The 19454-nt window shown below is 34.7% G+C and overlaps 1 protein-coding gene and 1 pseudogene across 1 annotated transcript; both read right to left on the bottom strand.

The window, feature by feature from the left end:
* Positions 1-1483: 1483 nt before the first annotated feature.
* Positions 1484-2713, bottom strand: LOC143557403 (F-box protein At4g09920-like). Its single transcript, XM_077046482.1, has one exon. The coding sequence runs from the start codon at positions 2503-2505 to the stop codon at positions 1501-1503; it is 1005 nt and encodes a 334-aa protein (XP_076902597.1). The 5' UTR covers positions 2506-2713; the 3' UTR covers positions 1484-1500.
* Positions 2714-12338: 9625 nt separating this feature from the next.
* Positions 12339-15123, bottom strand: LOC143557402 (F-box protein At4g22280-like; annotated as a pseudogene).
* Positions 15124-19454: the final 4331 nt, after the last annotated feature.

Raw genomic sequence — 19454 nt, 5'->3', positions numbered from 1 at the left:
TCTTATAATTACTGTATCATAATTTCTTCAAACATACCAAATTACATGTGTCTGCAGATTTGTTGAGAAACTTGGTAGTAGTATTTACTTTTTGATGGTATTTTCGTGTTTCTTCACAAACCGTCTTAATTATTAGCTCTATTTGTGTAGGTTTTCTTCAAACAATTAATTCTCATGCATATGTTCATGTAAAATGGAAACAAAACATAGGATGAACCCTGATGTTTGACAGATGTTCTGATGCATCATTCTGTTGATACGCTAAAACTGATCCAGGATACTACTTGTTAGCATCGACGGCTTCTCAAAAATACGTCCATACTTTTTTGAAAATTTCCAAATTTAAAAATTCTTCATTTTAATTAACCCAGTATGCTTTTTAATAATGTAAACTCGTATACTTATTGGGTATAAACTAGGACCAACCATGTTTAAATCGATTAACTTTTCAGGGAGCATCAACTACGCAAAATTACCAATTATACAAATCAAGAAACAACAAGTTGAAATAAAAAAGAGTTAAGTTTGCTAAGATTCAATACGATCACTGAGATGACTTTAGATATGAATTCCTTGAGAATAACCATCCGTTAAACAAACTGAATCCGGCATGATTTGGAGCCACGAGGTATCTTCAGTACCTGTTCACGCTTCCTTGTGTCGATTGTATGAGCATTTATTGTCAAAATCTCCAAATTATTTGCGTGCTTTAAAAGATACCTCAATAACTTAAACTGTTGTGGTGATATAGCGTCCTAATCATCAATTATAATTTCCTTTATCTTAAAGCATAAACAAGCCGGTGCTTCCGCTGGCTGGTTCCACCTCATGTTTAAGGCTTGCGCATCCGTGCAAGGTACAAAAACCTAAAGATCGGATGAGCACAAAGAAAACGTTACATGTTTCCATTCAACCTCTAACATGGCAGAAATTATAAGGATCATAAGAACAATAGAACCGATATTCATAAGCCAATGAGTTAGCTTTGTAATTAAGGAAGTAATTGGGAATTGGGACGCGTAAACTTACATCTGAAAAGGTAATATGCTCAAGATTAGGCATGTTATTTAAGAGGAACGGAAGTATTCTCCAGCCTAAAGTAGCTTTGATCCCAATCACGAACTTAACCAGCTTAGGGAATGTGGGGATGTTAAAATCATGGAGTTTGGAAAGAGCCTGCATAAATCAAACAGTAAGCATCACTGAATCCAAAGTTTTTATCTTTTTTTTTTTTTTTTTTTCAAATTCATTTCAGTATTAGTTCTTGCTTGTATCAAAAATTTATTTGACGTACTGTTTCCATTTTTTGGGTAACCATAAACAGTAATCTTACAGATGCACCAATACTCAGTTAAAACACAACTTGGTTTGGACATGTCACCTTCAAGGGGGGTGATGACAAAAAAAAAAAAACAACCAGTCTAGCAGAGACTTAAGCGCTTACAGTTTCACCCACCCATGAAACTTAATGATACATGCTAAAATATTTTTAAAAAATGATTATAACTTTAAATGCACAATTTCATCAGCAGTTAAAAGTTTAATTTTTGAATAACCAACAGAATATCTTAAATGGATCAAACTTCCAAGATAAATGAATAAACATACCATCAAAGTCATATGAGTTAATGTCAAAGTTTTCACAGATGAGAGATGTTGAACTAATTGAGTAGCAGGTCGAGCTCGACTCATGTTGACGTGAGCTTCAGTAAGCTTCAAAGTGTTGGCTAAAGAGTAGTTTGATGGCATATGATCCAAAATTTTAAGGTATTCCAGATTAGGCGCATCGATCACCACCCTAAAATTCCCAATAACATCACTCAGTGCAAATGATAACCTTAATCTTTTCATAGATGGAGAAAGCACCTCAAACACATCCATATTATCAAACTGACCGTTTAACAGTTGTCTCTCCACAAACAACTCTTCTAGAACTGGACACCCGCAAATCAGATTCTTAAAACACTTGTTGCAGCAATAAACAATAGATATAAGATTTATTGTTTTTAAACACGGAAACAACATCTCGGCTTCATGAGGCACATTTAACACGAATTCTCCGCGCAAAGTTAAACTAACTAGAGTGGTGCACGTCTTAAACAAATCCCAACAAAACCTAACCGTAAATCTATCATAAGGAAACCTAAGCTCAAGCTCTTGAACCTTACACTGCACAACTTTACGAAGCCAACCATAAACACGATCATAACTACAATTTTTAGAACAGTAGAGATAAAACCTTCGGATCGGCATACCGCCACGAAGATCAAGGGTTTGATCGACTGAGTCATGAAACCTGTTTACTTCTTCATCCGTCCAATAAAAGGGCATAACGATATGAAGAATGAGAAGAAGTGCCCACAGATTCTTCCACCTGCTGGACAAAACGCGTGTTCTGTGTTCGTCAGGTAATGGAAGAAAAGACAGGATATGAATAAGCACCGCGTCATGAAATGTGCTTATTATATCAGCTTTCATCGGAGCTTTTTTTGATCTTAAATTCATGGTTTGCTGCAGAACTGCGAATGATTGTTCAAATTGATTGAAAACTGAAACAATTTGCAGGAATTCTAAATTGGGGGTTTTAGGTGCAGATGAAATAATGGAATCACAGAGGTTTTTATTTCTATAAGAACTCAAGAGGTGACTGAATCCAGAAATCTGATACAATTCTATACATATATGATATAATAATATTGTGTCATATTATAGTAATCTGCTTCATTTCTATACATATGATATAATAATATCATATCATATTGCTCATAAGATTTAGAACATATTACACTAGCTGTGGGGCACTTATTTGGAATTAATTAGTAACAGAAGGCTTTTATTTTTTTTTTAAATATTTTTATTGGCTTGATCAAAAACATTTAGTCATTAATTTTCGTTGTATGCTGATAGTTTGAGGCTTTATGACTCGAGTCATGATCTAACTCAAGTTGAATAATTCGAGCTTAATAGAAACTTAAGCAGAATAGCGGCTTTACAGTCCTATTTTGTGCTCCAGGATTTGTGAGAAAGAGAAAATAATAAGTAAAGATATATAAAAATGTACTTCTAAATTAGTTAATGTAGCATATCGATTTTTCATCTGATCTAGAGGGTTGTATTGCATAACATAATTACACTGTTCATCCTATACCGGATTATTTTGACTTCTTCTCTGATGATTTCTTCACAATCTTTGTCTGCTTAAATGGAAGAAAAGCGGCGAGCTTGTGGATAAAGAAGAGCTGGATATGTGCGTTGTGGAATTTGAGTGGGGGCCTTTGGTTTGTACAAGAACTGACGGTTGAGAAGGGAGGGCGGGCATTCGTGGACGAGAGAGGGCGGTGCCCGTCTGCCTCTGTTAAAAATACTCTATGGTCCTAAGTTTATTTGACATTTTGTATGGTTGATATCGACTCCTGTGGGGAAAAATGTAGCGAAAAATATACGTCCTTGAGTGTCTAGATTTCAAAAGACTTCAAGGTGATCATTAACCATTATCATGTAAATTCCTAACACATGATACCATTAAATCAATTCTCATCCTTTACAGAGATGTATCTTGTTAAAATTCTTTTATCATAGGCACCCGACGACATGCCAAATGACAGTACTACACTATGACTATATTTCTATCCTGCGTTAAACAACTTAATGAATAGCAAGTGTTCGATCTCAACAATATATATTGTGTCGCACAAACACCATTTAATTTACTCAAAAAGTACAGCATGTATTCCAACCAAAAGATAGTAACATTGGGGAGTTGCCAAGAGTACTCACACTTTATAGAAACCGGTGATAGCGCGCAGTTTCCGCTTATCAACATTTAACCCCATTTGAGGTTTAATGCACTGTTAACCTAACTTAGGCTTAACAGCATCATGTTTTAGACCTAGTTTTAATGACTGCGCTAAACTTTCCTAAAATGACAATTACTCGAAAGTTTTGTTCCGTACTCGAGATGAGTACATTCGTGACGGCATTGGTACGCCGGTGCCAACAAATTCTCAAACAACAATACGGACACACATGCTACTGGGAGATTACGTTGCTTCTTCTTCTTTCAACGAATCATACAAATTTAAGTGGTTTATTTTCAACAAATCACACAGATAGACCATGTTCCTTCTTCATCTTCTTCTTGGTTGTTCATACATATACGATCCATCGTCCTATGCTTTTCTTCGAATGCTTCACTGCTGGGTTCGTTCTCCTTATTTTTTCAATTGATTGCTGGGCAATCACATTTAACACACCTTCTGTCGAACAGCGGCCAACTACTCCCTCTTCTCGGAAACTTACTATGACAAATCACAATTCTTTGTTTTTTCCTTTAGTCGTTACATTCGTCTCCTCCTATGTGCTTGTTTCCTCATTATTTTCCAACAAATTTATAGAAGCGGTAGGTTTTATTCTTCACCTACTAGCTTTAACTCTCTACCTAGCTGCTTAGTTTTATCTATCTTTTCTTTTCTCAATGATGGCCTTTGACTTTTGAGGTTGTTGTTTGCTATAAAGAAGAGCTGGATACGTGCGTTGTGGAATTTGAATGGGGGCCTTTTGTTTGTACAAAATTGACGGTTGAGAAGGGAGGGCGGGCATTCTAGGACGGGAGAGGGTGGTGCCCGTCTGCCTCTGTTAAAGATACTCTATGGTCCTAAGTTTATTTAACATTTTGTATGGTTGATATCGAACTCATGTGGGAACAAATGTAGCGAAAAATATACGTCCTTGACTGTCTAGATTTCCAAAGACTTCAAGGTGATCATTAACCATTATCATGCAAATTCCTAACTCATGATGCCATTAAATCAATTCTCATCCTTTACAGAGATGTATCTTGTTAAAATACTTTTATCATAGGCACCCAACGACATGCCAAATGACAGTACTACACTATGACTATTGTGTCGCTCAAACACCACTTAATTTACTCAAAAAGTGCATAGACTCGCATAAACCATATGCATGTATTCTAGGGTCGAAATCTTTTTTGAAATATACTTAGTTATATACATAATTTTTTTCGGTCTGGTTGGGCTGTTCGAGTCGTGTCAAGTCGGTATATAACTTTTTATTGGTCCGATTTGACTGTTCCTGGCGGATCGGGTCATATAAAAAAAACAAAATATCAGGTAACCAAAGAAAGTACGTTAAACTGTTTTTATTAAAAATGCATAATTAAAATACATTATGTCTAAAGTTCTCAATGAGTTTTCAATTTTTGAAATCTTACCATTACAATATCTGATTTAACGTTTTTAAACAAGTGTTTCTCAATAAACAAATACAACGTACTATCATTTAATTTTCATCACTAATCCGCAAATCAGACTTCACGTAATTCATTGCCACAAAACATCTTACAGCGCTTGTGTTTGTGACAGGTAATATGAGAGCTGACTTTAATAAACGATACACCAATGCAAATGAATGGTGTTTCTCTGTTTGAACCATCAATTAAACAAGACTTCTTAAACAATTCAAGTTTATAAATCATTTACCTCCTTTCAAACAAATTAGAATTGGGTTAGGTGTTGGGCTGAGAATTGGGGAGAGTTTAAATAAGTTGGATTTGCTTAAACATTTGGTTGGGTGTTAGACTTAAATTGAAAAACTGTTGATATTACATTTATATAATTATATATTTGTAAAAGTTTTCATTTATTATGGTCGTTCTCAAATTTTCATAAGGGTAGTCTCAAAATTCCACATGAGGCAGGCTCAAATTTATAAAAGGGCTGTCCGGAATTTCTACACCATATTAATACTCATTTTTTTTTCATAGGAGACGGTGGACCTCTTACTAATGTGTAGGTCTTGCTAATGGTCCTTCTCTGCAAACAAACTCACCTACCTTCTTCGTTTCTATTACCTTAATCAATTCTAAACCATCGACTTCACTGAATCCGTCCTCGGTATGGCTTCGTTCTACCTACTTGCTTGATCACTCTCTTTTTTTTTTCCTTTTTTTTTGACTGACCGACTTGATCTTTAGCTTTGATACCAATTGTTAGAATTAATAGGATCGAGCAAAACAACATCGGTAATTAAATTTGTGATATCTAACCACGACTCTTTCAATATAATTAAGAACGAAAACCACACACAAAACAATACTTTAAACCATCTTGTTATAATAAATTTTAACTTGCTCACCAAAACTTCTAACTAGACTCAAACTAGAAAACCATATAAACTGATTAAAATTAATATTATCTCTAAATCTAAAGCGTATCACTACAAACTCCATCATTATCTCTTATCATTCTTGATTATCTTGATTACCAACTTTTAAGCTTTAACCCTCTTCTTTCTCGGTTTAACCATGAGCACTACACATCATATATATCACTTATTTGGACAACCAAAACCACCAATATATATATATATATATATCCATTTTATTATAAATAAAGAGGTAAATGATGCATCTCAATACACATACTAGGTGTTCATAATTGGTAAAACGTACAATCACTTGTATATTCAACTTGTCACTTTAAATAATCTTAACCAGGCCCTTAATATTAGGTAAATTAATGATTGGGATTTATGAACAACGAGTCGATAGTAAAACATAAATGTATAAATCAATATTCAACTAAACTGATCATAAGTGGAAACTAACTAAAGTTACTTAATCTTGTCATAGCTTTAGAATTTTACTCTCATTTCCCATAATGATAAATAATCCGGATAGGCGAATGATATGTCCAGGAACAAATACTGCCAGTTTGTTTACTACGGGTCAAAACAATAGGCCTCATGCCGATGATTAATACGTATATATATGGTCTACATATTCACAGCGTCACTTAACTGAATCTGCCGCTTCGTTGAGGATTGTATCCGGCCTCAAGCACTAGATTACAGCATAATTTCATAAAAGTGGCATTACGGACGGGTCTGGAGAGTTTGATACGAAGGTAATTGTAGGGCCAAAATATGACTTGCGATATCAATGTGACGAAACCTAATATATATTTTGGTCAAGATAATTATTAATGTCGGTGAGCAAAACAGAACACGAAACGAGAGCTTTGAGAACACGCGTTTAGCTTCAACGGGATTAGGCTTCTAGAATGTTTGTATTTGGCTATATATATGCCTTATGTATTTCATTTTAGAGTGTGCTTGTAAGTTGTAAATCAGGGGAGCTCACCTTGGGTGGGTCGGTTCTAGTTTAACGTTACTAATCTTTTACCGATTACGGAGTCGTTCACTATACTTATTATCTTTATATTTTTGTTCGATCGTTTGATTTACCGCACCCGTCTCGACACGCTTATCGAGAGCAAAACCGTTCGGTGGTCGTTTTGGGACCTACAATTGATATCAGAGCTTTCGGGCTCTACTAGTTGTAGATCTTGGGTCACAACCTTGGATTTTGGTCTTGTGTGTGAAAAGACGGATTTTTTGAGAAAATAAGTGATTTTCGGTTTTTTGTGTTCTTCAAGTTCTTAAGAAATTTAAGTTGTTCTTATTCATGAAGATGTTGAAAATGGGTTAAAGGTTGTGTTTGTGGTGTGTGATTCTCAAGAAATTGTGTTTGTATAGTTGCATGTATTTGGATATGGTTGAGAAAGGTGACAAGGAAAGTGGGTTGGTGACTTACTAAATTTGTTCAAAATTTTCGCCTACTTTGCCAAAATCGATCAGTTTCAAAAATCGACCAGTTTCCAAAATCGATCAGTTTCAAAAATCGATCAGTTTTCTAAATCGATCAGTTTCCAAAATCGATCAGTTTTCTAAAACGATCTGTTTCTTAAATTGATCAGTTTCCAAATCGCTCAGTTTCAAATCGCTCAGTTTTCAAAATCGCTCAGTTTTCAAATCGCTCAGTTTTCAAATCGCTCAGTTTTCAAAATCGCTCAGTTTTAAAATCGATCAATTTTCAAAATTAGATCACTTTTCAAAAGGATCACTTTTCATTAGATCAGATCAGACTTAGTTTTTGGGCAGATTTTAAGAAATGGCAAACCCAATTTCCACTGTTGCTAGTGCTGAAGCTGTTCAATATGTGATGTTTGAGAACGAGGCCGGAACCACTTCTAAGCCTCCAAAGTTGATGAAATGGGACTGTGATTTTGATGAGTTTAAGTGGAGGTTTTACAACTATCTTAAGATCATTGATTACAATCTTATTAGACCTATTGAACATGGTCCACACCATCCTATGACAACTGGTAATGATGGTGAGGTTCCCAAAACCGTGACTAACTACAATGATGATGATTGAAGAATGCTTGCCGAAGATCAAAAGGCCTTTGGTATCCTAACTGTATCCCTTTCACGAGAAATTTCTTTGACACTAAGAGACTACACCACTGCTAAAGGTCTATGGGATGCATTAGTGAACAAATTTGAAGGTAACTGGAAATGAGAAACAGTCATAAAGGGATGTTGAAGGGAGAGTTTAACATGTTTAATTACATTCAAGGAGAATCAATTGATAGTCTCATCTCAAGATTTGAAACGTTGATCACAAAAATCAACAGTGCGAAAATTGAATTCGAGAAAATTGAGATCAACGACAAGCTTCTAAATTCTCTCCCTTACTCATGGAGCAGCAGTGTTATCACCATCAGGAAAACTTCCAATCTTCATCTCATGAGTTTGTCGAATTTAGCCTCAGTTATCAAGTCATTCGTGATGGATGAGAAGCTAAGGATGAACAATCACATAAGTTCTCTATCAAAGGCAGGCATGGCAACTGGAACAGGTGTGAGTTCGGCATTCTTAAGTCATTCAAACTCCACTACTCAAAATCCAAGTTCAACCTTCAAGAATGCTGGTGTATCGCAAGCTTCATCAAGTGCAAACTTAAGCTCATTTCAATCTGCTGTCGATTAAGCTGTGGCTCAAGCACTTAAAGCTCATGGAATCAAGCCTACTCCAAGCACACCAGCTTACACTGCTTCAAAGCCCCTACCTACTGATGACTTAAATGTGGCTTTGATTCATGCCTTCTTGTCAAGTCATGAGGAGTTGTTACAAGGAAAGTTGCTTCCTCCATCGTTTGAACAAGGAGATCTTCCCGAGATCAACAAGTATGATCTCAAGAAAATGGATATCAAATACCAAACGGCCATGGCTGTTCATCGGGCCACAAACTTTATGAAGAAGTATGGGAAGGATAGTTTCAAAGATGAGAAGAATCTGGGTTTTGAAAAGACAAACTTCGGTGCTACAACTGGGAGCCAGGTCACTTTGCTCGTGAATGCACAAATCCTCCAATGGGTGTGGGAGAGATCAAGATCACCGAGATTTCTGACAATGAGAGTGCTAAGAAGTCGGGTAAAAGAATCATCCCAAACTACTCCTCGAAGCAAAGGGTCCCAAGGATCAATCAAGGAAACTCAACAAATGGGAACTTCGAATCGAACTCTAAGGCGATGATTGCTAGGAATGTTGAGTCAACTGTACCTGACTGGGAAGGTGATCAATTTGAAGAATTAAAGAATCCCCTAAACTTTGCTGGGATGGCATTCACTGATCAGGCTGGCACTTCTTCAAGCACCCTGATGGAATTCCTACACCTGCCTCGCTTATTCCCGAGGTACACAAACTTTGCTCTCAAGAATGTATTGATAAAGTTATTCACTATAGAAACCATAATGCTAAAATTCTTGAACAAATTGATAGCATTAGAGTTCAGAATGATGATCTTAAAAAGGCTGCAAAGATTTACACTATCAGAATTAACACTCATGGTAATGATATGGCCGATCTTAGGGAACAAGTTTCTATTGCTAGAAATTTAGCAAAACGTCATGAAAATCAAGTTGTTGAACTAAACGCAAAAATTGTTAAATTAGAAATTGAGTTAACCCAAAAGAAAATTGCCATAGAAAACTTTGAGTTAGCCACCGAGAAGCTAAACAAATTAATTGGGTCACAAATGGAATTAAGATTAAAGACTGGTATAGGCTATGATAGTTCTACTGTACCTCCTCCGTTTAACAATAAATATACTAGTCTTCCTCACTTTGATTTTAACTCTCCTCCTGAGGAAGAGATGGTCTATGGTATTGGTCATGTGCCCATATCAAAGACATTTGTTCCCGCAGCTCCCAAGAAAGTTATTTCAGCTAATTCTTCAGTTAATCCTAATAGTGATTCATCTTCTGTAGCATGTTGTGTAGAAGAAAATGGGTGTATGGAAACAAACATGGGTTATGGAGATAAAAATTTGCTTTTTGATTCATCTATTAACAACCCTGTCTGTAATAATTTTGTTTCCAAAACATTTTGAACAATGATGTATCTGATGAGAAAGTTCACGTTGGCACGTCTCTTGAAAATGAAAATGATGTTTCTATTTCCGATAGTGATTGTGAAACTATTTTCGATGAAACCATTGTTGATAGAACTGTGCATGAAATGATTTCAGTGAATACTAACCTACCCAGCTGTTCGTCAAAAGATTGTAAAGTTGAGGAGACTAAAATTAATGAAAATCATTTTAAAAAGGAAAATGCAAGTACATCTGGTAAATATGTGCCACCTCATAAAAACAACTTTTATCAATCCAAAAATCAATATTATCAACTTCAACTGTACAATCAATTTGATAATAGATACTATGGTTATTATCCACAAGAATATGTGAATTCTTTCTATACAAATGTTTTTGATGATCGGGGTCATAGATCTGACATCTTGTTTGTTCCCGTACAACCATCTCCTTATTCGCCACAACCCATGTATTATAATTCTGATGGTTTCTATAGGGAAGATAGAAGAAAGTTGTGTTTTGTGTGTGGTAACCCTTCTCACCTTGCAAGACATTGCAAAAGCTGGCATGATATGAAAAGGAAAACGAACAATCGGTTTAATCAATTCAGATCCAGAGCTAAACCAAGCTCAAGGAATAGAAATGAACAAACTGAAAATTCTGCCAGTGAAATGGATGTGAGATCCTGAAATAAAAGAAATGACAAACCTCCTTTTTGGATAACCAAGAAGGAGAGAGCAAAAAGGAATTCAAAGACTGAAAAGTCTGAGAATCCATAAAAAAGAAAGCAGAAAAGACATCCAAAGATTGAAAGATCTGAGGATGTTGTCTTAAAACCAAGAAGGATACAGTCTAAAAAATCTTTTAAAAACAGGACACCAGCTCGTGCATGGAATCCTAAAGACTGTTCTTCTGATTCTGACATGTCCCACAACTTCATAAACAACAATGAGAAAAGGACATTTGACCCTCCCGAGACAATTAAGTCTCGGGAACCTGTATCTAATTAAATTGCTAATGTGTAGGGTCAGCCAAGAAAGTCTGTAAATAGTATATGGTATTTAGATAGCGGCTGTACCCGACACATTACAAGAGACGAATCCTTGATGTTTAAATTAAACCGTTCGATGACGGATACGTTTCTTTTACTTCTTTTACTGGGATATGGGTGGAAATATTTCAAAATAAGGAAAAGTGTCAAATGGAGTCCTGACATTTGAAGATGTCAACTTGGTGGAACAATTAAACTACAATCTTCTCAGCGTTTCTCAGATCTGCGAAAAACAGTACTCCACATTGTTCACCGAAAATGAATGCTTGATTCTAAAACCATGTTTTAAGGTCCCGGAAGAATGGATTATGATAAACCATAGTAGCTATTGTTCTGGAAGGTGCACCTCGTATCTTCCATCCCATTGACAGTCTCATCGTAAACCTTCAAGCCGAACCAATAACCATTATTGAAGACATCCCTCAGACACTCATTCACAGACGTCATCCATCTGAGAACATCATCGGTTCTCTATCTGTCGGCATCCTAACAAGAAGCAAATCCGGTACAATTAACAAATGTTTGTTTACTTGTTTTATCTCACAGGTTGAACCAAAGGACTACTGTAAGGCCCGGTTTTGTTGTTAAGTCTTTCGTATTTGTAACTCGTATTAGTTTACGTTTTGTTCGTTTACAATTGTATATTTTGGGCCTGAGGCCTCATGTAATTGGTGCCTATTAAGCTTGTTAGTAATGAGATGGGTGTATAACATACTCACATATATAATGTGTGTGTATGGAATACACCAACCAACCTTTGCATTTTTCATATAAGTATTTCCATATTCTCTCTAACTCCCAAACTCTCTCCAACCCCTCACCCACCTTCTAGTTTTGGCCTCCCCCTATCACATACAAGATCCGAGATCTCGGTCCAACTAGTTGTTTCCACCAACTAGTTGTGAGGTTGATCCAAGAACAACTAGTATCTTAGTTTGTTGTGTTGTTTGATCCGGTTTCAGGACCTACAGTAATACCAATAGGTGCATATTAACCTAATATACTATACAGAAAATTCTGGACAATGAATATATAGTTTTACAGATATAGATCCATTCTAACAGAATTCTTTTCAAATTACATTAACTATGCAAATTTGAAAGGATGTTAGATCTCCCATCAGCTATTTACAACCATCACTAATATATTCCTAAATTCTACTATGCTTACTTTATCTTTTCTTATTTTGTTAAGCAATCTCTACACAGATGTTATTGTGGACGACGGTAGATCTACAACTAAGGGATTTGTTATGCAATCTCTTATGTAAGTGATAATTTTGAAAGCTATTGCAAAAATGTGATACAAAATCTATCTGCTCATATACTGTATCAAAATCTCTTCAGACATACCAAATTACAAGTGTACCCGAATTTGTTGAGCAAGGAACAAATCGTCATTATTAGCCCTATTTGTTTAGGTTTTCTTCATGCAATTAACTCGCATACCTGCGTTCATGTAAAAGGGAAAAATACATAGAAGAACCCTGAAGTTGACAAGTCTATCATTTCGTCGATGCACTGAAATTGATCCAGGACGCGTGTGAGCATCAAGGGCTTCTCAAAAATATGCCCATTGTTTATAAAATTTTCCAAATTTCAAAGGTCTTCATTTTAACGTTATACGCTTTCTAATTAATTTATTCAAGTTCTGGTCTGCGGCTAAACCAGAACAAAACCTGTTTAAATCGATTTACTTTCAGCACGTTAACATTTAGTTTTTCAGTTTGTTGTAGTTGTGAATGCAATACTTCTAGATTTCCAGCCGCCACAAATTAATAAGGTACTATAGTGCATGCTATGAACCACTGACCAAACCATTTATGTAAAATGGAGGTTGGAAACGGGGTACATCAAATCAGCACAAGTCAGTTTACTGTGTATAAGCTATTAGAAACAATTCAAGATTACTAATTGCACAAATCAAGAAACAAAAAAATCTGAAAAAAAAAACTCGAGTTTGCAAAGATTGAAAATGACCGCTGAGATAACTGTAGTTGTGATTCCTTGAGAATTACCATCCGTTTAAACAAATTGAATCCGGCATGATTTGGAGCTACGGTATAAGTTCAATACCTGCTCACGCATCTTTGTGCTGATTGTACGAGCATTCATTGTCAACTCTCCAACTTATCCGCGCTATTCAACAGATATCTTATCACCTCAAACTGTTCTGGTGATACGGTTTCTTGATTATCAATAATAATCTCCTTCATCTTACAACGTAAACAAGCCGGTACCTCTGCTGGCGGGTTCCAGCTCTCTTTTAAAGCACGTGCATGCGTGCCAGGATAAAATCCCTATTGATGAACACAAGAATAGATTACATATTTCCATTCAACCTCCAAAATGACAGCAATTGTAAAGATCATAGTGAACATAACATATATTCATAAGTTAATGAGTTAGCTTTGTAACTTAGAGAGTATTTGGGACTCGTAAACTTACATCTGAAAAGGTAATATGCTCAAGATTAGGCATTTTATTTAAGAGGACTAGAAGCACTCTCCAGCCTAAACCAGCTTTGATTTCAATCACAAACTTAACCACTTTAGGGAATGTGGGGATGTAAACACCATAAAATTGGGATAGAGACTGCAAAAACGAAACAGTATGCATCAACATCTGAATCCAAAGTTTCTATCATTTTTTCATAATTATTTCAGTATTAGTTCTTGCTTGCATCAAAAGTTTATTTGACTGTTTCCTTTTTTTTTGTAACGGTGAGAAAGCGTTATAGTAATACCCTATGAAAACACAACTTGCGTTGGAAAGGTCGCCTTCAAGGGGGTTGACGGCGAAAAACCAGTCTTGCAAGAGACTCAAGCGCTCATCACCCCCTTGAAATTAACAATTGCATGTTTTATTTCAAGGAAACTTAAATGAGCGATTTAATCAGCCATTATGGTTTACAGTTTGAATAACCAACTAAATATCATAAATGGATCAAACTTTGAATAAAAATGAATAAACATACCATTAAAGTCCTATGATTTAGTGTCAGGATTTTGACATACCACGATTTGAGGACCAGGATAAGCTTGTTCTACGTTAATGTGAGCTTCAGTAAACGCCAACGGCTTGGTTAAAGAGTAGTTTGACGACATAAAGTCGAATACTCTAAGGTATTCCAGATTAGGGGCATTGATAGCAACCCTAAGATTCTCATTAACACACAATGCAAATGATATCCTTAATGTCTTCAGAGATGTCGATATGACCTCAAATGTATCCATGTTATCAAACAGACCGTTTAACAATTGTCTCTCCACAAACAACTCTTCCAAAACCGGACACCCGCAAATCAGATTCTTAAAACATTTATTGCAACAATAAACAATAGATATTAGATTGAGCGTCTTTAAACATGGAAACAACATCTCGGCTTCATGAGGCACATTTAGCACAAATTCGCCACGCAAAGTTAAACTGACTAGAGTAGTGCAAGTCTTAAACAAATCCCAGCAAAGTCTAACCGTAAATCTGTCCGCAGGAAACCTGAGCTCAAGCTCTTGAACCTTACACTGGACAACTTTACGAAGCCAACCACTAACACGGTCATAACTACAGTTCTTAGAACAGTAGAGATAAAACCTTTGGATCGGCATATTGCCACAAAGATCAAGGGCTTGATCGACTAAGTCATGAAACCTGTTGATTTCTTCTGCCGTCAAGCAGAAGGGCATCACTAGATGAAGAATGGGGAGAAGTGCCCACAGGTTCTTCCACCTTTTTGACAGAATTCGTGTTCGCTGTGCATCTGGTAATGGAAGAAGAGACAGGATTTGAATAAGCAGCGCGTCATGCAATCTGCTTATTAAATCAGCTTTCACCATAGCTCTGTTTGAGTGGGAATTCATGGTTTGTTGAAGAACTAAGAACGATGGTTCAAATCTATTGAATACTGAAACAATTTGCAGAAATTCTGAATTGGGGGTTTTAGGTGCAGATGAAATTATGGAATCACAGAGGTTTTAATTTCTGAACTCCGGAGGTGACCGGATTCTCGTAATCTGATTCAAATCTTAACATATATGGTATAATAATATTACACCATTTTCTCTTCACACCGTTTGTTAGTAACATTTAAGCCAAGTTCTGAGCATGATTTTTTTTCTTTATTTGTTATTGAATTTTTTTCTTCTTCTTTTTTTTTGGCTTTTAACATTATTTAATTTCTTGTTCAAATAATTACAATCCGCAACCCACTTTAAATGGCAACACCATCATACTAAAAAAATGTTTTGGGTCTTAGAGATGAATATACTAGGCACGACCATTGAACCGTATTAAAAAACTTCATAGCCTCTCAAGGGCTAAAAGTATTGAAAGAGAAAAGGATAAGTACCTGTTGCTTCTCTAAACACATTTTCTCGTAAATTGATAGTTTATATACATACTAGTTCGGGATCTTCGATTATAAGACAAAAAAATTGAAATGAGAAAGAGAATGAGGATCATAATGGCGATTTTTTATTTTGTTACTATTAAGAATCATTTTCCTATATCACATAATTTATTATTTTTATTTATTTATACATATATGTATAATACTTGTTTTCCAACTTAAAGCCGTATGTGTATGTGTGTAAATATATATATATATATATATATATATACGCACACATGTTTTTCTTTATACACATATGTATAAGTTCAAAACAAATTGCTTAATTGTAAATTAGTAGTTCAATTCAAAACGTTTCTTAAAGGTTCTCAATTTAAAAAAGTTCTTTTATGATCTTCACCATATATATACTTGTATGTGGCCCATGCTTTTCGACAGATTCATAAGAGTTAAATCTAACTCGACTTGTCTTAAACTTTTATTATATTTGTGTATTATTATTATTATTATTAAATGTGTATTATATGTACTTAATATAGTGAATTAAACATTCATAAATAATTAATGTATATTAATTAATAGTTTTTACACAAGACAATTTTACTTCTTAAAAAAGTTTGGTTCATTCAAAGTGAATGCACAAAGTGTTATGCTATATATTGATCAAATGATGTAAAACTTTTAAATTACTTATAACATTCTTAATTACCTATATCAAATGTTCATATATATATACATATATAATATGTAAAGCCAAAAAGTGTGGCTTGCGATATCAAATTACGAAAATCGTTAATTATATTATGGTCAAGGAAATAATTAAAGCCGACGAGAAAACCGGACACGAAACGAGAGCTTCGGGAATACGCATTTAGCTTTAACGGGAGATCTTCTAGTTTATTTGTGTTTAGCTATAAATTGGAGACTTGTTTTCTATTTTAATGTGTTAGTATGTTGTAAAGCACCACCCAAGGGGAGCTCACCTTGGGTGGGTCGGTTCTTTGTTTTAATCTATCAATCTTTTAGCCAACAACGAGATCGTCCATTATATTCTATCTTTATATTATCTTTTGTTCGGTCGTTTGATTTACCGCACCCGTCTCGACACGTTTATCGAGAGCAAAACCGTTCGGTGTTCGTTTTGGGACCTACATAATACTTCTTGTAATGGTGGTTGATCATTTGAGAAATGATATTAATCAAGAAATTAATCATGATAATTGATTATGTGTATGCAAATCAATAGTTTACATAAACAATGGAAAATTTATAATTATTACTACTATAACTTAGATGTATTTTGTTACCAAAAAGGTACTTAGTTAATTGATTAATTAATTAAGTAGCTATTAATTTGGGGTCAAGCTAAATCACCCGGGCTTAAATGTAAACGTCTAAGTGTGACGTACAGATTTCTAAAAACACATGTGACACTATTAAATGACAATCTTATCATTAATTAATTTAAACGTCAAGTACACAAGTTTGTAGCAAGAAATACAAGGAAAATACAATAACAATTTAACAACTTGTCCATTTATTTAAAATACCCTAAGTTATAATGTCTTCGTCATTTCATCCTCTAATAAGTGTACCTGCAGCATACATATAAAATAATGTCAATTAAATGAATAGTTCGTGAGTCACACAAATTTTGATATAAATACATAAAAATCTACAATTCCATGAACAAGCGTAAATGAGCAAGTAAGGTCCTTTCCAGTTGGGATTGTGCACCAACGTACTTGGATAATAGCGCAAGTAAGTGTCTTTTCCATTGGTAATAACCAACGCACTCGGATCGGGGGTCCCTATTCCACTCATAACATCGAGGTCCTGAGTGCATAGAGGGGCGTATGATCATACTTAATTAGGAAACCATGAGCACGTAATATTTGAACAAGTAAGCAAATAAACACACAAGTCCATGTAACGAATTGTAGTTTGTAAATAATGAATAAACGAAATTGTAATGTTGATAGGATATATATGCTACCCCTAAAAGTAGTAAAAGAATAAAAATGGGGTGTGAGAAACTCACCTTTGAGATTAAAGCCAAACTTGAAATGACAACCGAGAGTGCGTTAAAGAAAATGAACGATCAATCCTCACGAACTATAAATAAAAACAATATAATAATTAAAAACTAAGGGGATTGTAAAGTTTAAAGAATACTAAATCAAATGAATAAATAATATATAAATACAAGGAAAATATCAAAAAGGAAGATGAAATACAAAAGCAGTTTTTGAACAGTTTCAAAACTGTTCTGTTTTGTTTACGGTATTTAAAATATCAAACAATTTTATTTTAAAGCAAAACTTTCTAGTCTACTAAATTAGAATGTTTTGAACAACTTTCATTTGAAAATGTTTTACAAATTCGTAACATAAATAGGCCAAAACAGCCATGCAAATCAGAAGGTATGAATCTGCGCACTGTTTATAAAATATTGATTGCAAATTCATACGAATGAATGAAAATGCGTAAAAATAGTTTTTAGAACCATATTTCAATGAAGTACATCATAGAATTTGGTATTGCACTTTTTCAGTTTGTTATGAATAAGATATTCCTCTTTCTTTAACAGCTATATCTAATATCTGAAATATTGCTAAAAGCAATATTTAAACGATTTTGAAAAGGATTTTGATGAAATAAAATTATGAACTTTTTTTTATACAATATATAACATTTATGATCATATATCATCAAAAATCCGTGTGTCATTTGAATAAAAAATAAAGATTCAAAACAGATAAATAAAGATGTAAGAATGTTTCAAGTGTGACATTCGTGTAATCGATCCTCTCATTGTGTTCTTTGTCTCATCCGCCCTATACACCATGGTGTATGAATTATGTGGATTCCTAGACATGATTTTGTTATGGTCATGTGACCATTTGATTAACTTAAAATAAATAGAAATAAGATGAAGAAGACTTGAATAATTAGAATCCTACTTTTGAAATGGAAAAAAAATAATCTCTTGAACTTGTCAAATAGTGGTACAAGAATGAAAGGAGTGGGAGTGAGTTCTTATTTATACTAAAATAAGGAGGTTATTCTTTAAAATGTTTTAATGATAAAAATGATTAGGATAGTGATTTGGGGGAGGAGGTTTGACCAAAATTTGAATAATGTAGGAAGATATTTTTTCATCTTTTTAAAATTGCTAACTTTAGTTAAAAATAAATGTGACAAAAATAAATGTGACATAACTATATTAAAATGATGTACTTTGGTTATGCATCAATAAGGTTATTTATGTGATATTTGAATAAAGAAAAATCATGAGTGTTATAATTTATATTTATATACATATTAGTAATGATTAATATCATTAAATAACTTTAGGTGAGAAAAACTATTACATACGAAATTTGTAACATGTGAGTATAAGTATGATTAACCGAATCACATCAAATAATAAAACGTGCCGGTTTAACAAACAGAATTATGGCCATGTGCACGGTTATAATAACCTGACCACGTGTCCTTCTCCTATTGGCTGATGGATCACGTATTCTCCAAGAAAGGATCTTGGTAGATCTTCTAGAAGGAAGTTGGTTACATACAGCTGGCTTATGACGTTGCCTCTTGGTCACTTTCGCGGGTGGGAACATTGTCCTGCGAATGACTCCTGAGGGTGTCAAGATCCTCCCGCACGTATTCTATGATGAATCGTTATGCGGGTGATGTGTATGTCCCGCGGGTGGTTTATGAGGAGAATCCCTGTGACCCGCGGATGGTACTTAAGGGTATTTGGGTCTTTTTGGTACCCTACCTCTATATATATAGTACCATACTAATGGGATC

Source organism: Bidens hawaiensis, unplaced genomic scaffold (assembly GCF_021521415.1).
Source record: "Bidens hawaiensis isolate Kalapana, Puna unplaced genomic scaffold, B.hawaiensis_p1.1 tig00018958_1, whole genome shotgun sequence".
Lineage (NCBI taxonomy): Eukaryota > Viridiplantae > Streptophyta > Magnoliopsida > Asterales > Asteraceae > Bidens > Bidens hawaiensis.
This window is presented reverse-complemented; position numbering and strand designations above follow the sequence as displayed.